Source organism: Palaemon carinicauda, chromosome 22 (assembly GCF_036898095.1).
Source record: "Palaemon carinicauda isolate YSFRI2023 chromosome 22, ASM3689809v2, whole genome shotgun sequence".
Taxonomy (NCBI): domain Eukaryota; kingdom Metazoa; phylum Arthropoda; class Malacostraca; order Decapoda; family Palaemonidae; genus Palaemon; species Palaemon carinicauda.
In genome coordinates, this window is record NC_090746.1 from 72479600 (window position 1) to 72503380 (window position 23781).

Here is a 23781-nt window from a genome sequence, read left to right on the forward strand (position 1 = left end):
TTGTTTTTGTTACTCCCATAAAAAAACAATATTTTCTTGATTATTTCCTATGCGCACTGAATGTGGCGAACTGCATTATACCAAAGAGGAAAATAGAAAGGTTGCTAGAGATAACGATTGGAATGTGCTATTGATAAAGAATTTTTGAATAATGATTAATGATGGAACGATCATTATACATATCGCTTTATCGAATTTATTATCGTTATCAGCGATGTCGGTTGATAGTTTGAAACCGTTGGGGCCTTCAGTCAACCTTAGCCCACCACAGCGTTTGAGTCTCCCTTTTTCGCTGTTTTACTCAAACTGAAATATTTGTGATGGACTTTACTCAGTTGGTGATTTGTTGAAGTGGGGACTGGAATCGAATTATTTACAGTGGTTTAAGAAAATGTTCTAAACTTGGAGGTGTTAAGAAGACAGTAGCGGTTTTTTATTACTGAGATATTATCGGTTGGTGTACGGTTTTCGGTAAGTTATTACTTTTAAGTGTTTTATATTAAAGAAAAAAATTAGGATATATGCCTATAGGCCTATACTAAAGATCATGGTATATTGAAAATTGTCAACAGAACACATTCTTGTTCTGATTTAATGTAATACATTTCACCGATGTATTTGATTGATTAAGGTAATTTCGTAGTATTTTATCCGGTCTGTATGTAACCATGCAGTGTCCCCTTTCTATTGTCCAGTTATCTTCCACTTTATGTAAATTGTGAAAATGTGTTCTCAAAGCCAAAATTGATAAAGTCCTCTTAAATTTCTGTGAGGAACAATTTCATGGAAAATGTAATTTAGAATAAAAAATCTTAGATGTCTTGGAATTCCTTTTTTATGAATTCCTCTCTCTCTCTCTCTCTCTCTCTCTCTCTCTCTCTCTCTCATAACAATGCGTTATGATTTTTCACTTCTCATCCTATCCCCGTATAATATGGTGGCAGGTCACATATGGTTTGACCTTTACAGGTTTTGTTTGTTTGTTTGTTGAATGAATAGCAGAAGATCCTCTCCATTGTGACCAGGAGATAGAGTTTTATTGTACACAATATAGTTTTTTTTTGAAACTGTAAGTCCCCTATTTTGCTTACATATGGGTCTTTGTACTGAAAATGCATCTTTCTTTTTCGTATATTCATGATTTTGTATTTTTATTATTTGTACGTTTCCTATTACTTCATCTTTTTTTCGTATATGCACCAGATGAAGGGATCTATAAAGCAAAATAAAGTGGTTTTATCTTGTAAGTCATAGAAGTGTATTGGAATAATCGTGTATTTATTAATCTCAATAAGAATTATTTTTTTATGTGGTCAGGGCTGCTTGTTATATATTTATAGTACCTTTGAATTTCGTTATTTCATATTATTTTAGGGTATGACGTGTTGAAGCATCCGTAAAAATATAGCGTTTGAATGGAATTTGTGTGGACTTTGTTTTATATTAACATTTATTGATGCTATAAATCTCTTAATCATTTAGGAAGGTGAACATTTTTCCATTTAACATTTTTGTATATTTAAAGTAACAACATCTATGACAAGGATTTTTTTTTAGAAATTGAGGACATGATTAGCGCAAGTTTGCAAGCTTGGAAATTACGTTTAACCATTCTCTCTCTCTCTCTCTCTCTCTCTCTCTCTCTCTCTCTGCTAGCTTAATGAAACTAAAATTTAAAAGATATTTGGAATGTAGAGGTGTGTTATGATGTCATAGAAATTTAAATCATTAACTATCAAAGAGATTCGATAAGATTGCATTTCGAAAGCCTCGCCTTGTCCAATTCTTGCGTGATAGATGTTGTCACTCCTATAAACAGGTGTTTAGGAAACGTCTTGTTTACTTTAGCTAGGTTTGGCCAAGGTAACTTAGGCGTTGGCATATTTCGTGGAACGCTATTGATTTTGGATGTTTAGACATGTCTCTAATCATAATATCTTCTGTAGGGAAATTAATTTATGATTCTTTATTTCGTGATTTATTTTTTTCTCTGCGATCTTAGATATTGAATGTGGGTTAATGAATGTTATATCGATATGAGTTAATACGATCTTTAGATGAATTTGATTATCGATATATTGGAGTTGGTAATTTTCTTTTTCATTTTATGATTCGCACAAGGCTTTGTAATATTCTTTTACATTTTGGGATTCGTACAAGGCTGTGTTTCCTTATTCATTTTGGCATTCGTACAAAGATTTGTAATATTCTCTTTAACTTTGGGATTCGTACAGAGCTTTTTAATATCCTTTTTGTCATTGTAGGATTCATAGAAGGTTTTATAATATTGATTTTCATTTTGAGATTCCTACTAGGCTGTAATATTAATTTTTTTTTTTTTCATTTTGGAATTCGTACAAGTCCAAAGCCTAATGGTAAATCCACCACGAAGGGAGAAACTATTGTCGTCGTGGAAAACTTATATCTTCATATCTCCCATCTTACGACAAAGACGTCTGGCGATGTTAGTTGTACTTTATGAATCTTTCGGCTTTTTATAACGCGACCGACGACATTTTTGTGGAGTGTGAAGCATTCCACGTCGCCATATTGCCAAAATTGTTTATAGAACACCAGAGACTATGAAAGTGCTAGATCTCTCTCTCTCTCTCTCTCTCTCTCTCTCTCTCTCTCTCTCTCTCTCTCTCTTTTAGTTGTGATTTATTTACCACACTTGTCTCTCTCTCTCTCTCTCTCTCTCTCTCTCTCTCTCTCTCTCTCTCTCTCTCTCTCTCTCTCTCTTAGTTGTGATTTATTTACCACGCTTGTTCAGCAATATTCGTCTGCACTGATGTTCACTGAGTGTGCGTATCGTTTGTGTGTTCGAATGTTATTGTAGTGTTCAATCTCAATCCTTATCATGACAAGTCCATTTTCTTGTAGCTAGAACTATTCATAATGATTTCGCACTTATGACTCTGCCGTTTATTTTGTGGTGCCATTTGTTTGTTTTCTTTGTTTTAGGTTCCCTTAAATCTAGAGATGTGTCCTGCAGGGCTTAGGCGGTGTTTTTAATGGATCTCTGGCTTAGTGTTTAACTCTTCATCTTTTTAGGATAATTAGATTTTTTTGGGAAAGGACTATGGTATCCCATAGGAAACCTCACTGCTTGGCGATAAGCTCGATAGTTTCTTGTAGGGTCTGCAACCTCACCATCATTGTGAGCTAAAGAGGGGTTGGTTTGTAGGAGCCTATAGGTCTACCTGCTGGGTTATCAACAGCCATTGCCTGGTCCATCCTGGTCCTATCTTGGACGCTGATCGTAGGTATATATGGTGGTCAGTCTCGGGCATTGTCCTACTTGGGCATTATCACTGTCCCTTGCCTTTGCATTCATGGGAAACTTTTTAAAACTTTCAAGCTTCACGGGAATTACTTTCAAGTGTTGGTATTTTTTTTTTTTTGCTATTAGTCCCTTTGTGAAGGGGGGACTTAATCAAAGAAGAAATATAAATAATTCTGGGATGAACGGGTTCAATGCTCTCTGCTGACCCAACACCAGAAGCAGTAAAGGTCAGCTTTAAAGCATGATCTCTTTGTGCAAACTCTCCCAGTCCATAAAGTTTACGTAAAAATTAACCACAATTATTTTCTTAATATTTCATGTCTTTTATCGTATGGTAGCATCAGTTTCAGCTGCTCGTGTGTTAATTACTGTTTCATATTGAATGCGACATCTTACTTGCGTAGCCATCAGGTTTTTGAAGCCCTTTATAAAAGCGTACTATTACTACTAGAAAAAGTTGGATGGGATAAGGCCAAAGGCTTCAAGAGGAAAATAGTCCAGTGAGGAAATGAAATAAAGAAACGGATAGAATAGTGTGCCTTAGTGTACCCTCAAACAAGAGTACTCTAACCAAAAACAGTGGAAGATTGAACTTTTAGCCTGCGTATACTTTCAGTCAATGCTCTCTATGGGTTTCAATTAAAAAGCTGTATGTATATTAAGGTTTCCATAGGTTCATAATGTAGAAGAGCCAACTTATAAATCCGAATATGACAATGAAATACTGTAAGTGGAAGGCATATACCGGCCAATGTTTGATTCAGGTGACAGTGTTATGATTGATTGAATCCCTAATTCATCCTTTAATGGAGATGGCAATAAATCATGGTCTGTTAGCACCCGCCCCCTCACTCTTCTTCGGAGCCCCCTCTCCTCCTTGGCTTTTGTCGATTAGTTTGCCGCTCTAATGAAATGATAAGGTTATATTGAAAGGATCGTCGATAAATCTCTGCTGCTTGACTTCCATGATGTATATTAGAATAGCGCTCTCTCTCTCTCTCTCTCTCTCTCTCTCTCTCTCTCTCTCTCTCTCTCTCTCTCTCTCTCTCTCTCTCTCTCTCATATATATATATATATATAAATATATATGTATATTTATATATATATAACTAGTGTCTTCCTGATTACGAAAAATAAGTATTATCTTGATTACCACCACTATTGCTTATTTTTAAGATAAATATTAATGTTATAATTATAGTTTTAATTTTATTTTTTACACAGACCACCTCTTCATATAATTATATGACTATTTTAATCTGAGTCTTTATTTTCCCTCCTCTTCAGGATGGTTTGGTGGTGCGGTTAAGAAATGTCGTCGCTGTCCGCACGTGAGGACGCCCTCCGTCAGTTCGAGACTGGCCGCATCCAACATCTGCGCGAGGAGCGTCTGGGCATTCAAAAGAAAACCTTCACAAAATGGATGAATTCATTCCTTACAAAGGTGAGATAGTGTTTATTATTATTATTATTAATATTAGTAGTAGTAGTAGTAGTAGTAGTAGTAGTAGCAGCAATAGCAAAGCTAGAACCTCAGTTGGAAGCACAAGGGCTCCAACAGGGAAAAATAGCCTAATAGGAAACCGAAATAAAGAAATAAATAAACTGCAAGAAAAATAACGGAAATAAAGAAATAAATAAATTGCAAGAAAAATAACGACCAATTAATATATGGTGTTATTTGTACTTCGATTTGCTGCTTTTGTTTTTTGTTCTATAATTAAAATTGTTGTCCTTCTCATGTGTTACTAAATGTGTTGAATAAGTTTCTATTCTGATGGTGATTTAGATTATGAAAACGTTTAGTCATATTGCTTTGATGTTTAATTTGATTTTCATTTATGATCAAAGCCCCAGGTTGCCGTAGTTTAAAATTTTACTTTAAATTAGGTGATTTTCCCCTCCTGCTTTTAGGCCCGAAAATATGTTTTAAAGTTTATTTATTAACGAAATGTTATGAGACATAGATCATTTTATAATGTGTTGATTTCCCTTTGTTGAAAAGTGCCATAGAACTTACAGCATTTAAAGAGAATTTTTAAAAAATACATGGTTAAAAAATGTAGACATCAATAAATTTTACAGGTTAAAAATCTTTTTTGGTCTCCAGATGAATTTAATTTTTTTTTTAATATAATAAAACGAGGATTATTTGATAATTTGTTTTATCACTTTTTGTTAAAAATTGTCGTAGAACTTATAGCGTTTAAAGATTTTTTCTTTTAAGATCTTCCATTGTCAATTGTAAATCTCAGTAAATGTCTGGTTTAACATGAGTTAGGTCTTCACTGATAGATTGCAAAGAGATAATGTTTATTTTTATTCATTTTAAAAATCTCACAGCTCTAATAATGTACTTGAAGAACCCTTTTCCTCGATGTTCATAGCTACATGCCTTTCTTTGCACACAGGCGCGTCTGGAGGTGATGGACTTGTTCACCGACCTGGCAGACGGCAAGATGCTTCTAAAATTGCTCGAGATCATCTCGGGCGAGAAGCTGGGCAAACCAAACAATGGCAAGATGCGGGTGCACAAGATTGAAAATGTCAACAAGTCACTCGCTTTCTTACACACTAAGGTATGTACAGTATTATGGGTGCCATCCGGGTTCTTTCTTTATTTCTACAGAATTTTATTTATATTCTGAAGGTAGGTAATTCCATCAGGGTGGAATGCTAAACGGTTTTGCAGTGTCCCTTTGAACCCCGATCTGAGCACAACTTTTAGCTTTATACATTACCACCGCATCTGCTTCTTTTTTTCCATATTGATATTTACCTTGGAAATTTAGCTCAGCGTAAGGTTGCTGGTGAAAGGCATAGAGCTGCTTTATTAAACGTTCTAAAGGGAGTTTTCTAACTCAGTATCATTGTTGGGGGAATTATTGATAAATTCCTTTGGGTTTTAAACTTCCTAGGACTGGCAAATAGTAAATAACAAACTTTGCATTTTCATAATAAAGATTTTTAGTACTGTCACTGGCTTTTTTTTTTTGTATATTTTTTTTTTTTTTTTTTTTTGCTCTATTTAATGATTCAGTTAACCCGTACTAATTGTACTGCCATAATTTTCAAGCGTTATATTGGTAGTCATAGAACGTTGAATTTATGCCAGCTCATCTGAGGCAGAGTGACCCGCGCAACTTGTTCGTGTTTTACAAGCAAGCATTGGGTCTCATAAATCATGGATCGTGCAGTCTGCTGTTTAACGTAATTCAGAGCTTCCTTTTAAAGTCGTGAAAGAGCATTGGAGTACTATAAATCCTTCAAGAAGGTGAGGTAAATATTGAAGGAGATGATTATTGAATGTCTGTATAAACTAACCTTATAGTTACGCCCTTCATAACAGTTCAGTATCACCCATGTATATGCGTTTAGTTTTGCTCTTCTTTAATAACTATTATTAATCCAATATTATAACTTGATTCGGTTATGTAACGATGGCTATTTCCATCTTTTGCTGATGTTATAACGAGACATAACTGTGCTTGTTTTTTTTATAACGATTACATAATTGCAAATTATTTTTTATCCTACCAAGTTCTTTTTTTTCCTAGCTTCAGCACAATTTCAAATGCTTGGATATATGCGAATCGAAATAAGTTCATGGTGTGCATATAGATTGCTATCTCAAACTGTTCTTGATGTTAGAACGAGACGTAACTGTGCTTCCAGTTCTGTTCCAGTAATAAAAATGACATGAAACGGCAATTTTTTTTTTCACCCAAGTTTTTTTTATCCTAGCTTCTGCAAAATTGATTATGCGAATCAAAATATGTTCCCCGATTCAAAACCTGTCCATCATTGAATTAATTCGTCACCGTTACTCTGAGAGGTATTTTTGGGGTAAAAACTGGAAAAGCGACTGAACTTAACGGGTCTTTTTTGGAGAGAATGGGATTTAACTCTCTTTACGAACAGCCCCAGTTTCTCAGAGATCCTGTGCTTTTGTTGATAGTACTGGTCATTAAGTTCTCTCTCTCTCTCTCTCTCTCTCTCTCTCTCTCTCTCTCTCTCTCTCTCTCTCTCTCTCTCTCTCTCTCTCTCTGTGTCTTCCAGATAGTTTAAGAATGTGAATCTAAAACCAAAAATGTGCGTAGTTGCCTTCAGCTTCTTTTGTCAACGAAATCGATTTAGAGATTGTGAGTATTATCTACGGCATGTGAGAGGTCGCCCACTTTCCATTCTACTTGACCTGTTCCCGAATCTTGTTCCATCGTTCAAAGACCCTACTTATTGTTGTTGATATTACTGTTGTTTTTGGGTCAAGGTAACTCTGGCGAATGCCTTTCTTATGTACAGTATTATTACATTGAATGTTAACATGGGTTAAACGTAAGTTAAATTTTGTCCAATTTCCTGTTAAAGAAATAATCTCTGCTATATAATAAAGATCAGGTATATGGATATATATATATATATATATATATATATATATATATATATATATATATATATATATTATGTATATGTATGTGTATATATATATATATATATATATATATATATATATATGTGTATATATATATATATAATATATATATATATATATATATATATATATATATCGGTGATGGTGAACGGCGTTTTCAGACGTATAACTACTCGGTCTCTCCCCGTCTCGGGTAAGGGGGGGGGGTGAGGAGTACTTGTGCCCTGGTGAGAGGGATTACCCTGAGAGGTACACCACTCGGAAACCACAACTGCCGTGTTGTAGTTGGGAACTGGAGAGAGGGTATGGGTGCGCGTGTGTGCATATCTCTAAATATTTAGCCATCATTTTTAATGAGTCTCGTATACTAGTTGATATAAATATTCTTTTGACATCGTTAATCACATGTTGTCTTTGTAATTTATCGATATATTTAGATATATTTTGGTAATTTACGAATTATACACTGCTGCTTTAGACCAGGTGTGGAGGTGATTTCAAAATCGGCTTAAAGACTGAAATGAAGATTTACCTTCGAAGGAGAAAATGAAAAGGCCATTTAACCTTTCCACTTGGGTTGCATATGGAAATTCTGTGACATTTACGACCGAGGATATGGGAGTTTGTCTGTATGGTGCTGCCTCCTCTCTCTCTCTCTCTCTCTCTCTCTCTCTCTCTCTCTCTCTCTCTCTCTCTCTCTCTCTCTCTCTGTTAAAAATCACTTGCGATTCCTACATTATATTTACTTTGGTATACTGGTGATTCTATGTCGTCGTTTGGAGCTATTTTGTCAGTAATGCGGACTATGAAATGACATATATTTACTTCATTTATTACGAATAAAGATAGTTTAGACTTGAATGTTCCTGCTGATCTCGTTACATTTGTATATGAGCTTAATAGGAAGAATTATCTTTTACGGTTTATGTGTGGAAATATATCTTGGAAATTTTTTTTCTAAAGAAATTGAAAATATTTTGCGAAATTATGTATATACTTTTAATTCTTTAATCCTGTATAACTCAGATAAAGTGGAACCAACAAATTCCCTAATTAATTTTGCCAAGAAATAAGTATATCAAACTTCAATCGATTAAACTCAATCGTCGGGAAAAAAAAAAAAAAAAAACCGAGTCAAGGTCAAACGAAAAACTCGCATCCGAGAGTATGCATTACTCCTCGAAATGATTGTTAGTAATTTTAAATGAAGTTGAAAATCTAGTTCAGATATCTGGTTTGGGAATGCAGTTCTCAAATTTACTTTTTCATCGACAAGTCATCGCAAATAATTTAGGATATCTTTGACGGATATCCTTAGATAATGGTATCGCAAATCTAGCTTCCGGTCTCTCTTTTTCCCTGTACCAATCCACCCACATGGAACTTATTGTGTTCCCACCCCTCTTGTTCCATCCTCTTTTCCCACTCATTTAGGCTTCCCTCCCTCCTCCTCCTCCTCCTCCTCCTCCTCCTCCTCCTCCTCCTCCTCCTCACAGGGTCTGACACACCCATAATCAAGCATTGCTCCGTGGGCGGGCGTTATTTTTAAGATGCATATGCCGACGTCAATCAGATGTTTGAATTAGTTCTTGAGGTTTATGTCTTTGCTTTTATTAGCATATGTCAACTGTTCTTTGGAGATGTAAAAGCATTCAATTAGCCAGTCATTCATCATTCACTGATAAAACGATATCACAATCTGTAACTTTTATATGCAATCTGATAAATCACGAGAGACGTTCTTAGAACATATTATTTATTACGTCGTATGTATGAATGAATTTAGGTTCGCCAAACTTCATAAATTAGGTAACTTCTGTATGACAGTTGGAGTAAGTTATCCATCTGGGTGAATGAAGAATACTTATTATTATTATTATTATTATTATTATTATTATTATTATTATTATTATTATTATTATTATTATTATTATTATTAGCTACAACTTGAGTTGGAAAAGCAGGATACTATAAGCTCAAGGGCTCTTAACAGGGGAAAATAGCTGTGATGAAAAGAAATAAGGAAATAAATTATCTACGAGAGAAGTAATAAACAATTACAATGAAATATTCGAAGAACAGTAACAACATTAAAATGATCTTACAGATACAGTATAAACTGTAAAAAAGAGGAGGAAAAATAAGACAGAATAACGTGCCCGAGTGTACCCTCAAACAAGAAAACAGTGGAAGAGAAAAATGTTTACGTAACTCATTCACTAATTCACGAAAATGAATGAGAAAAGATCAGTCAAGTTGTCAACACCCACTCCCCTTATTTTTGATTCGCCAGCTTACAGTTACACCGCCCCCAAGCCTCTTCTTTTCACATGTATGGTTCACGTAAGAAGAATGCCAGCTGCCAGGTGCCTCTTTGACATTTCTGTCCGTTATTTGTTTGGTATGTGTTTACGGTCTCATTTCCTCCGCCAAGCAGGTGTTATATTTTTTTTTTGCTTGACTGTCTGGGAAAGTCATTCGTTTTATTATGACTCGTTTCAAAGATGCAGAACATATAAGGTTACGTATGATTAGATTTTTATCGGTAACTTAAGCCGACAATGGGATCTTGGATAGATTTGTCTCTTGGTTTAATTGTATTTTCAGTTGATGTATATTGAAAGATAATTTTTATTTAGTGAAAGAAGACTTTTAAGAATTTTTGCAACTTTGCTAAACACATCTTTATATTTGCGAAAAAATATAAAACATTATATCAAGAATTTTTGAGTAAGCATATGAATTTCCTACTCGTCTTCGTTGAAAGAGAATGATTAATGTGGAAGTTTGCTGTATGGTTGCCCCTTTGAGTTCTATAATTAATCAGTATAATTTTTTATTTCTATTTCATACTGTACATTACTCCGCTTTGCCTGTCTTTAGTCATTACTCTTCAATGATATCGGAGTTATATTCTTAAATTTACAGAGTAGCCGTACATTTATATAGCTATGTTTAGAATCTCTCTCTCTCTCTCTCTCTCTCTCTCTCTCTCTCTCTCTCTCTCTCTCTCTCTCTCTCTCTGACAGGCAAATGACGATTTCTCTCATGGGATTGACGCTAACACCGAAATCTCCATTTATGCAAAAGCGTGTCCTGTCGTCTGCTCTTTCTCAGAAGTGTCTTAACCAAATGATTAATATGTCAAATGACTGTTTTACGCCCAAAGGTCGTCTGGAGGATTTTTAGATTAAACCAAGGGCGACAGTTGGGAGGATATTTTATGAATGGATAATTATATGTTCAGGTTTTTTCCCTTGGTCTCCCTTTTTTTTAAACCAATTTTAGGACGTGAGTATGGTAGTAAAGGTTCCTCGTGTATTTTATTAGTGTACCATTTTACACTTTTAAGTCGTGCCGCATTTTTATCCTTTTAAATTTTTTCTTCTTTATTATGTAAAGTAGATAGTTGGTCAGCCTATTATGTGTTCCATTATGTAATGAAGGAATTCCAAAGATAGGTTCTCTCTCTCTCTCTCTCTCTCTCTCTCTCTCTCTCTCTCTCTCTTCTCTCTCTCTCTCTCTCTCTCTCTCTCTCTCTCTCTCTAAAGATGATAGCAATAATGACTGTCGTATCTACACGAACATTTTCAAAATTCAAAGTGGTTTCCTGTAGTAAGTTTATAAGCTAAGAAAGATATTTCACTTAATTCTCCGCAGGACTGATATTCTGGGGAACCCCTTTATAGACTTTAGCAAAGGAATTCCATCCGTCACTCAGTATGTTAACATATAACGTCGTACAGCATTCCACTTAGTGCCTGATAATGTCAGGCTGGTTCAGGTGTACTCTGGGTGACACTTCGATGTGTAGCCATCCATCGTTCTATGTGGTATATTTCATTCTGTGAAATTAGAGCCAATTTCTTTTCAGTATGGAATTTAATGGGTTGTGATGATGATGATTATTATTATTATTATTATTATTATTATTATTATTATTATTATTATTATTATTATTATTATTATTATTATTATTATTATCAATTAGTCCCTATATCCATTACACTAATATGTGGCACCTCAAGACATGAGTGCCACCAATAGTAGTACTGATATGTACATCACTTACGGTATCATTAGAAAAATATAGTTTTTTATTCTAATTCATTCATTTTGATTTTTTTTCATATTAATTTTTGTTCTACAATTAATTTCATTATAAATAGTGGAATAAAATTACAAAATTTTTAAGGATGTATAACCTTAGAAAATCATCTTTACATCATAATTAATTTAATTTGTAAATAGAAAAATGAAATGACTCACTTTTGATGAATATATAGAAAACATTGGTTAGCCACAGCGTTCAGTCCCATTATCAACTATATCACGGTATTGTCTTTATGGCTAATTTTCTCCAATTTATACTACACAAGATAATCAGCTATTGGTGTCTGGATACCCCGGGGGTAACACTGCCACAAACACAAACACACCCAGATTAACACATGATGGCTGTAAATGTTTGTGGTCCTTGTCATGGGTATAATAGCACTGGTTAATGGTGGAGACTGGGACTATAATGACGTTAGACTGGCCCGTGTGGTTTGCTTTAGGTTTGAGGTAGTAAAATCTGATTACCATTATATTCACACTCGGATTACCCCTTCCCCCTTCCCAACATAATTTGAAAATCTCTCTCTCTCTCTCTCTCTCTCATTTCAGCTTTCCTTGTAGTTTTAGAATCTGAATTAAGAACCAGAAAATGAGGTGTCGTCTCTCTCTCTCTCTCTCTCTCTCTCTCTCTCTCTCTCTGCTAGACGTTATTTGGGTTGCGTTCTTTGAGGTCGAACAAAGTGGGACAGGAAATTGTCTCGAGATGTTTCAGTCTGGCGAAACTAAGAGGAACCGGTGTTGTTCAAGCAGCCAGTCTTTTGCTAAGTCACTCCGTTTATCTTATACTTTTTCTAAGTAGGACAGCGAAGTTTTGAAGATGAAAATGCAGGAATTTCAACAACAATTATGAATGCTTTTAGGTCCTTTAATAGAAACTCCAAACTGACAGTATTGGATTCCTACATGACTTTGATCAACAGATTGAAGGGCTTTGTGTAATACTTTATCCTGTTTTTCGTTGTAGGATTCAGTCAGTGTATTGCATGTTTTAGGTGAATTGAATCGTATTAGAGAAGGTTTTCGTGGAGTATTTTTTTTTTTTTTTTTTTTTTTTACTGCAGAATGTGTCGAGTGTATCTTTGTTTATTTACAAGGTTCTACAAACTGGAATTTTTCAGCAACCGCAATGTTGTGGTCTGTGCATTTATTTCAAGAGCGTGTGCAGATGTCTGGATTTGAAAATGTGATATTTGTTATAAGACATCAAATATGAAGAAATACCTTTAAGAATATTAAGTAGACATTATCTCGTATATCCTTAGCGTGTGATCTTATATGAATTGTAATTACAAGTAATTCAGCCTAAATTGACCTTGAAAATTAATCTGCGAGATACCTGGAACTATTCTGCATATGCAAGGTCAAGATTGAGTGTGACCCTGATATGCATTTGCAAAGTAGCTTTATGCAAGAAGAGTAGATATCAATATTCGATTAATATTTTGATTTATTATTTTTTATATATGTATTTTAATTATTATTGGCAGCCTTTCACGAATTGGATGATAGCAGGGGCGTGAATCCAAGTGCTGTCATTCCCGCATAGTCTTCCTTTGTGGAAATAATTTAGAAAGGGAATAATCGCAAAAACGTATTGAATTTTGACACTTTCAAAGAGACTCAAGGACGTCGTTTATGAGACATAGGGTAATTAGAAATGGATGACAAACGCTGGTAATGTTATTACTTTTTAGAACAGTTTTGCCCGTGAATCCACTTTAGAAATGTTCTCTCTTAATATGTATAGAAAATTATTCTCTTAATATTTATAGAAATTTTGTCTTAAATTTATTTATAGAAATTTTGTCTTAAATTTATTTATAGAAATTGTCTTAAACTTATTTATAGAAATTCTCTTAATATTTATAGAAATTTTCCTAATAATTATAGAAATTTTCTTAATATTTATAGAAGTTTTCTTAATATTTATAGAAATTTCTCTTGAATTTATTTATATGAAATTTCTCCTAATAAATTTATTTACAGTTTCTTCTAATAAATTTGTTCATAGAAATTTCCTCAATTGCGAAAGAAATATAATTTGATTCATATATGTACGGAGGATAAATCCTTGGTAGAATGTAGCAGTAGCATTAATTTAATGAGATCAGATTTGTTGAAGACTGACCATATTTTCTTGGTTGAAGAAGCATTTACGAAGGAGCAAAATGAAAGCAGCTCACAGTCAAGGAGAATGGCTATTTCATGCAATGAAAGCACTGGACGATCCTTTGTCTGCGAAACAGTTAATGGTAATTGTTTGAGATCGGATTTGTTGTTTCAAGTTTGTTTGTTCTGGATTCACTCTCGGTAATGGTCCAGGTGTTTGCAGAATAAACTGCATACACACAGGAGAGAGAGAGAGAGAGAGAGAGAGAGAGAGAGAGAGAGAGATCCAAACTATGCTTCTTTTCAGTAGAAGTCCCACGTTACAGCGATATTTCTTTCGTCTTTTTTTTTGACAATGTGCAACATGCCAGTGCACCGGCGTGAAGAGACCTTTGAGGTAAATGTCAACCTCATTTGCATGATACAAGTAGTTAGTTCTAGCATCAAGATTCTCTCTTAATTCAATATTTCAAATTCTATCTTGTATTTTTATCATTATTATTATCATTACCATTAGCTTTATTATTATTATTATTATTGATGTTTCTCAGTGTTTTCATGTAATCAACAAAACAAAATTCTCTCTCTCTCTCTCTCTCTCTCTCTCTCTCTCTCTCAAGTCAGTTTTGTTCCAGCATCTCGATAGAATATTTTAGTTTTATTTAAATGGTTAAGACAATTCAAGTTATTACTACAATAATTAGTAATTGCTTCATTGTTATTGGTGTTCTTGTTTGAATGAAATCAACAGTTTTGATAACAGCATCTAACATCTCCAAAACAAAACGAGCAGGAATTCACGCTAAGTGTTCCGTACGTGATATTTGGTCATCCCTGACATAGAACAGTCTCCCGTCAGCTGGATGCGTCGTGTGGCGTTGTGTTCTTTGTTATCGCAGTCGCTAGATGACATCAGATCTAAAAATAGAAACGAGTTATGTTTTAATCGAGTGTTTGGTGGTGTTATTAATCTTGTTTGTGGGAAATCTTACAGGTAGATGATAACTTGACAATAGACGAAGCTACTGCTAGTAAACATTGCCTTGCTGAAACGGCATAGAATAATGGAAATGTAGGGTAGGCGTATGTTAGCACAGATAGTCAATAATTAAGATTCCTCCTTTGGTGATTTTGATTATGTAAGGAGTTGAAATACATTTCAAACACACTCATGGTTTGCTTAATGTACAAGCATGTTTGTTTTGAATTCCGCTAAAGCTTTTTACATGATAGATTGGCCTTACTGCTCGATGTACATCATCATATATTTGATTACTAATTTGATGTTATGAGCGGAAGGAATAATCTAAAAACTGAAGACGTTGATAATGGAAAAAACGGAATTAGAATGAAAATTATAGTATCTGATAGCCAAAGTAACATGAGAGAGATAGGAAATTAAATTAGTTTCATGACAGTATATCCGTGTTTTAATGTTTGACTCTCAACTAGTTTATATAGGTTATATATATATATATATATGTGTGTGTGTATATATATATGTGTATATATATATATATATATATATGCATATATATACATTGGCTTCAGGTATTTTTTATTTTATCACTAACACTTTTTGACAGTGCCATATCTTTATCAAGTGATTTGAGAATTTACTTATTTACTTCTGAAGAATGTGTTCGGTTTATATTTCAGAAAAATATCATTTACAATGTGTACCGTGTATTCATGTCCACGGTATTATGGATTTTGTGTTAGTGAGCGTCTGTGTGCGGTACATAAAACATTGTCAAAATTCTCAATCTTCCTCAATGGTCTTGATATTTTTTTCATCGTCTTCAAAGTAGAGCTTGGCATCATGGACAATGCACTATTGTGTGGAAAAGAGACGAACTCTTCTTTTGCGTTCTTATCAGCATTAGGTACTTCAGGTGTAGCACCTGGTCGTAGATTGTCCCAAAGTCTGATTACGAAATGAAGGTTACATTGCATACTGAATGGAATATATACTGTATATGCTTAGAAACCTATTGCAGGTAACTGTCACTTTGGGCAATTTGTTTCCTAAGGAGTTAACTACTGTACTGTAATTGTACAGTAGCTAATTTCCTCTCGGTAAGGGTAGAAGAGATTCTTTAGCTATGGTAAGCTGCTCTTCTAGGAGAAGGACACTGCAAAATCAAACCATTGTTCTCTAGTCTTGGGTAGTGCCATACACATTGTCTTGTACTTTCGTGAGTTAGAGTGATCTATGTTTCGTTATTTCCTTTCCTCACTGAGCTATTTTCCGTGTTGTAGCCTTGGGCTGATAGCATCTTGGTTTCCGAGATAGGGTTGTAGCTCTGTTATTGATAATAATGAAACTCCAATAAAAGTCGTATTTAGTTGAATTTTCAAAGTATCTTAGACATAAGATTCCACTCTGCATGATAAAATGGATGGACAATGTATGTGCGTGTGTGTGCGTAACTGTTAACTCGACGTAGCTGTATTTATGCAAATATTGACTCAGATTTCAAAGGGTTTTGAACATTGCTGTAATAGGCGTGGTGGTGATCTTCGAAGACTGATGTTGATATATTAGTGTAGTCATTTGTACTGAAGTTGAAGATGTAGATAACAGCTTTTTTTATTTTGTTTTTCGTATCCAAATTTAATTTTAGGAAAGAGTGGCTATTTCGCTAAATAGAAGAGATATATTTCCGCGTTTTTATGCCCCCTTTAATAAATAACAGATTTTACTTGTGTATGGAAATCTGTAATATATGTAACTCTCTCTCTCTCTCTCTCTCTCTCTCTCTCTCTCTCTCTCATTTAAGCTTAATCACAAATTATTTAATTCTGAGCTTTGGAATTGGTATCAATTTCAACTTGGTTACAGGTGTAAACTATTTTCATCTTTTAAAATCTGTATGAACAGCATATGTAAGAAAATCTCTCTCATTCATGATGAGCATCTCGTGTTGACTTTGGTTACCATTTAAGCAACATGTAGAGCGAAGCCAAAACATTTCCGACCTCGTTTTCGCATGTGACAGATGATTTTCGAAGCCGGACGTAGAACGTTATTCTTCGGAAAACTGTGGCTACTTAAGAGTGCTCTGTTTGCAGGTGATTTCGTACGGTCGGTGCCTCGCCTCTCGCGTCTTTGTCATTTGAAAATCTCCGAGTGAAATTGTCTCGCCGTCTTGAACGGTGAGGTGATATCAGCCTTAAATAATGAATATTTGAGAAGCGGAAGGCTTTGTTTGCTAGAATTGCCCCCCCCCCCCCCTCTCTCTCTCTCTCTCTCTCTCTCTCTCTCTCTCTCGGAAATTGTTTGGTTATTCTGCTTGCTACCTTTTGAATCGGGCTTTAGTGATGGGTCGTGGTGTGAAAAAATTATAAGAGTTTCATGTCTTTGTCTACAATTTCTGGATCATTTGTGTCTGCATATTGAGAGAGAGAGAGAGAGAGAGAGAGAGAGAGAGAGAGAGAGAGCATATGAGTTACACAATATACTCATTGCTGAATATAACTATTCTAGTCATTATGACTTGATATGTAGATAGGATCAACAACAAGAACGACTAATGTAGCCGTTTCTAGTCCACTGCAGGACAAAGCCCTCAGACATGTCCTTAGTTATTGTCTGGGGTATGGCCATTTTTATCATCACACTGGCCACTGCGATTGGTGATGGTGGGAGACTGTAGTCTGATCGTTCACAGCAAACCAACCTAGTATGGGTGGCCCTGGCTACTACAGCTTTTGCTGTTCATCAGTATGTTAATTTTTTTTTTAGCATAGATAATCTTTTATAACCCCCCCCCCCCCCTTCATGCTGTTCAATTGATTGAAATTTCAAGATTTTTCTGAAAGTCCGATTCGGTTTCCAAGTGCAGACTTCTAACCTTTCTGTGGTATATCAATTACAACGATTAGTTTGACCGCAGAGGTTACTCCTTTTATCTCTTCCGCGAAATTCTAGATTGCAAAAGTACTGTTTATCGTATTGTTTGGTTCTATTGTTCACTTCAAAAAGTTCCTTCGGGAATTTCTTTCTTTGTAATGCTTATTCCACTATATTGCTTATAAAGATTTGGTTATAGATATCACAGTTTAGTGGTCCATAATTGCTCGACATTATTATAGTTTGTTGTAGTAGTAGTAGTAGTAGTAGTAGTAGTAGTAAGATTTATTTCTTCTGTTCCTAACTATTTAACCCGTAAGGGGTAGTGCAGCCAGTACACCACACGAGTGATGTAGGCTTTATCTGATGGCCTTTACAGTGTTCCTTCGGCCCTATCTGCATACTACTTGATATCCTACTTTCCCAATCTTCTCGCTTCTTCATTTCTTCCATCTTGCTGTCCAACCTCATGGTTTAATTATGGGTTTACCCTATATGCACTAGGGTACTGAATGGCATTACAGGCCCCAACATCAGGTTATATAGCTCAAATATATAATTCAATCCAATCCAAATTGATTTATTATGGTATATTCGTATCATCGTACAAAATGCACTTGAAGAAATATAATGAATTATAATCACATATGGAACCTTATACACAATGTTAAATAATAAAGAAAAACTAAGGAATTCACTATATATGTCCTAACTGTGTAGAAAGAGATTCAGTCTATTTTAAGAGGTTCCATAGCCAATGAGAACAGATTGATAGGCATAAGGCCTGCCTCTTTCACCTGCGTTTTTTTCTTTTTCCACTGCCGTAAGCGGTGTGGATTAGCCTTTGTCAGTTGATTGATAGATCATATGAATCTTTTTACACTAGAGCGGAGCGGATTTTTCCCCGCAGCGGCACGCACCACCTTGCATAAGCGGTGCCTCACTCGCCTTGTGCGGATTCGCTCCGCTGATGGTGACAGTTGGCTATTAAATTTCCGTTTAATCGGAGTCTTCACACCACATGATTCTTTTCCGCCTCTTGTTCGGCTGGCAGTAATAGGCCACACAGTGCTTCTCATTGATAAACATACTGTACATGGAACAAAATATTGATATTGAAGTACTTATTTCTAAGTAGAAATGAAACCAGTATTATGGGACAAATATCAGAAATTTGCTGTGGATTAAGGGAGGCTTTTGAATGTCTGGATGATAAAGAAAAGAAAGAATTTGCTAAGTTTATTAATTTTTCAATTTAGAAATATTCATAGTATACCAATTATAGCAAATTAGTTTTTGCAAATATATTTAGGGAATTGTATGATTAATACACAAATCTAGTTGTAATGACATTCCTTATCAAAATTCGTAAATCATACATTCATATTTTAGAATATTGTCAATTCAAAACTCCCACTTTACTCATGAAAAATCATCGAATGAGTTTCTGATATAATTTGCACGCGGCAACCCTTTTTCATATAGATTATTGAAGGTTGTACTTTTCTCTATTTGATCTGTAATGGAAGAAGCAAAACCATAGTGGCAATTCGAAGTAAAATTCTCTCTCTCTCTCTCTCTCTCTCTCTGTTCGTGTGTGTGTGTGGAAGTGATTGATCCCGTTTTAGTGTTTTATGGCCCGTAAATGTTGGGAGATGATTTAGTACTGATGCTAAATGTCAAACTGTATGACTGCATAGCCTATTAAAATGTTCTGAGAGAGAGAGAGAGAGAGAGAGAGAGAGAGAGAGAGAGAGAGAGAAAGATATGGGAACTTATTTCATTTAAGGTTTTTACATGTTTTTTTTTTCTTTTTTCTTGATTATATTTTACTATCATTCATTTTGAGTGCTTACCTTTTCCCTGCTTGACCTACCTTTCGCCCTTTCCTTCCATTACCAATGGCAGACAATTCCCGATAGGGTGTCAGCCCTTGCTCCACCCACACCGTCCCCGTTCTCTCTCTCTCTCTCTCTCTCTCTCTCTCTCTCTCTCTCTCCTTGTCGATTTCCTCTTCCTCCTACGCTCAGATAGTATTCTAGGAAATCGTAAACAAGTTTTGCTCAGGAGTGATTTTCCGGTTTTCAAGTGAGATTTGGGCGTTCAATAAGTTGTGCCAGTTTTTTTTTTTCCCCTGTTCTATTGCAATATCACATCCCACGGGAAAGGATTATTATTATTATTATTGCTTGCTAAGCTATAAGCTCAGGGGCTCCAACAGGGAAAATAGCCAATGAGGAAAGGAAACAACGGGAAATTAAATATTTTAACAATTGTAGCATTAAAATAAATATTTCTTATATGGACTATAAAAACTAACAAAACAAGAGGAAGAGAAATAATATAGAATAGTGTGCCCGAATGTTCCTTCAAGCTAGAGAACTCTAACCCAAGACAGTGGAAGACCATGGTACAAAGGCTATGGCACTTATGGAAATGATGGTATTGGTAACAAACAACCTGTAAGATATGCATGTTGGACTGACATTGGAGAATATTATAAATAATTTCATTCATTTTCCCAGATATTTTAAAATCTTGATTTCTTTAGATCAGGGGCTCCCAACCTTTGGTACATGTACTCCGGTGGTACATTTTTACTCTTCAAGGGCTACATTGTATCAGAGAGAATAACCATATCAATGCATGATGTAATCTGCATTGTGATTGAATAATAGAACTATATCATAATATCAATCTTATTGTTTTTCTTTTGTATCCCTAATTTAGTGATATACAGGAATTGATAAAAATTCCCAAGGGGTTCAAAAGAAAAATAAAGTGGGGAACTCCTTTAGCTAATATTGTCGTAATCTCGGTGCTCCTGGTGGACTGTGATCCCCATAAATCGTTTAAAATTATGGATTATCTAATTACTTTTGATAGGATAATCCGACTTATTAAAAAATCTTTATCAAAAGATATCGTTAATTCGTGCTTTAAGCATTGTTTCTTCTAACTTGAAGCACCGTTATTTAGGATCCTTGGGAAGTAACTCGCCCACGAATGAAGACTAATATCACTTCGTAGTTGAAGAAATTCATTTGAACGAGCAATTGAGCTTGCAAGAGATGTACATTATTAAGAAAAAATAAGGTTACCTTATTATAAGGTAGTCAAAAATATATACATGTCTTAAAGTAGAACTTCGTATGTAGTGTTGCACATCATCTCAAGAATAAAGGAGCTCTCTCATCAAATATTTTCCAAAGAACTTATTCAAACCATATTTCCCAAAGGCATTATTTTTTATTCTTAAAGTATTTTCCAGTTGATATTTTACATTGTCTCTTAGAACAGACCTTGATCGCATCGATTTCTGTAACTTCCCAACGAACAACAACAGCGATGCCAGACTGGGCACGGGTGTGCGCTTTCCTCATATAGCCCGTTTAATCCGATTTACAGATTAAGCTGCTCTCCTTACAGAGTCTTCATGCGATCAGGTTCTCCTTAAAACTCGGGATGTCCCTCTCGCCCTCTCGGCATTATCTTTCGTCATTGAGGGGGACACTGACGACGGGCGGGAAGTCTTGCGTCATTTCTTGTCACATTACTGGAATATATTTCGTGGTATTTGATTTGGGTTACAACAGTATTTTAGTTATTTATTTATTTATTTATATAGTGTATTTTGTGCAACATTATTTTATATTTATATATTCATTTGTACTGTTGCTCTGAGTGGAGATACCTTAACGTGGAGAAAGGTTGTTCATATCACCGTGATCAGCAAAGTTGTACTAGTTAGGGCCACCCATACTATGTTGGATTGCTGTGAGCCATTAGGCAAAAGTTTCCCCCATCACAATCCGTAGTTGACCAGCGTGGTGATGAGAACTGGTCAAACCACAGACATGAATAAGGACATGTCTGAGGCCTTTGTCATGCAGTGAACTAGAAACGGCAGCATGCGTTGTTGTTACTCTGTAATGATGTATACCACAAATCTTTCGCTTGTATTTTGACGTAGAGAGTTCAGAATTAACCCCCCCCCCGCCCCAAAGAAAAAGAACTACAATGCATCAAACTACCTAAATACTACCTTTCCCGTTTTATTCTCTACTGGCTGGGGAGAATGATAAAGACAACCCATTTTGGGTTGAAAGACTACCCAGGTTGGGTTTAATTCTTTTATCCTCTCCCAACTCTTTGACCCTCAGCCGAAGATGGACGGGCTGCCTCTTGCAATTTATGAGTTCATGTTAACGAATGCTCTTCAAAATTATAATTTAGAGAATGGCTAATATGAGGAGCATGCAGTGAAGACTCGTTGACGGATCTTATCAGTCACGTCTCCTAGACTACTCTGCACGCACTGGTTAACCATTAATCAGACTTATAGCAGTCACTTGGGTAGCAATCCTGTTAACTGGGGGAATTTTCCTTTCGATGTTTCATGGGAAGTAATCGTTATGAAAGTAGATTTGTTTGTTTATAAATTTTATATGTACATTTTTGTATGTATGCATATACACGTGTGTGTGTGTGTATATATATATGTATGTATATATATATATATATATATACACACTGAGGGATGACTAGAGAAAATCAATGTAAGTCATGGCCATATTCATCTTTAAACTCCTGAGTTGTAAATCCAGACATACCAGTTTCTCTCTCTCTCTCTCTCTCTCTCTCTCTCTCTCTCTCTCTCTTAATTAAAACGTCATAGCTGGTATCATTACAAGTGAGTAAATTTATTGGTTTTATTTTTATTGTTTAATTTTTTGGTTTTCAATTGTCTAAACTTGTATCCAATCGTTGATACCATCAACATTCAGATTAACACTAAGTAATCAAATAGGGATCTTAATGCAATTTTTTTTACTATTTTTATTTCAATTGTTTTTGAGAACCCTGAAGTACCGAATACGCGCCAAGATGGCTAGGTTATTATTCGCCCTTCTGAGAGGACTCCATCCAGCCAAAGTACATAGGTACTTGGACACGTGCACAAATAAATACGTGAAGAGGACTGGCAAGTGGGAGACAAGGAGTCTCCCTACCCTATTATCTCTCTCTCTCTCTCTCTCTCTCTCTCTCTCTCTCTCTCTCCATCCTTCCTTCCTTCCCTTTAAGTGTAGGCAAGTTCTCCTCCTCTTGATCTTTTAGTTTTCCAACGAGGCACCGTTAGATTGCAGCTTCCTCCTCCCCTCCCCTTCGTCTCTCTCTCTACCTCCCCCTCCCCTGTCTCACCTGGGCGCCATGCATTGCCTGCATAATGATGCTTTGTTTTCTTCAGTCCTTCGCCACATGTTCAATGTTAGTTTGTGCGCTTATACATTTAAAGATTTAGGATATGTTGCTTATTTTTGGGGGCTTATTTATATTTATCTTAGACTTTGGTTAGTAAATAAACAAAAAAATAACTCTAGTTACATATTAAATGGTATTTGTTGACGTGTTTTGATCATTGGTTTAGAAATTGTTACACGTTTTCTCTATTTTTATTACACATTAGGCCTATTCCAATGTTTTCCTTTGTAAAGAAAAACTTCAATGATTAGTCCAATTATCTTAAATAATCAATGAAACCTAAGTATTTGCAAATCAAAGATATTACTCCTTAAAAAAAGAACCCTCATTTCATAATTTCTTACCAGAATGTATTTGAAACCTAGCAGGTATACAGGTATAGATTGTATCTATTTCAATCTGTAAATATTTTCTTCCTATTGTTTGTTTTAATTGACATGTGTTAACTATTAGATACAATTGCTATTTTATATTTTATATCGTTATTATTGAATAAGTATCTATAAAAATAGTATGTTGTTTAATTTGAAAATTATCACGTACTAGAATATTAAATTAACAGGAATTATTCAACAGTATATATTTTTTAATTAGTTGATCGTTATATTTGATTAGCAAAGAATCTAAAGTTATAAGAGAATGTTAAATTGATCTTTATTAAATTATTAATTAGTATATCACTATTTGATTACCAAAGAATATTAAATTACCTCAGAA

The 23781-nt window shown here is 35.0% G+C and overlaps 1 protein-coding gene across 1 annotated transcript in view; it reads left to right on the plus strand.

Annotated features, from left to right (window-relative positions):
• Positions 1 to 23781, plus strand: part of LOC137616542 (spectrin beta chain, non-erythrocytic 5-like) — a 276452-nt gene that overhangs the window by 149251 nt on the left and 103420 nt on the right. Inside the window, 2 exon segments of the mRNA XM_068346386.1 lie at positions 4574 to 4730; positions 5698 to 5865. Of these exon segments, the coding sequence (XP_068202487.1) occupies positions 4599 to 4730; positions 5698 to 5865 (300 nt within the window). The 5' untranslated portion in view covers positions 4574 to 4598.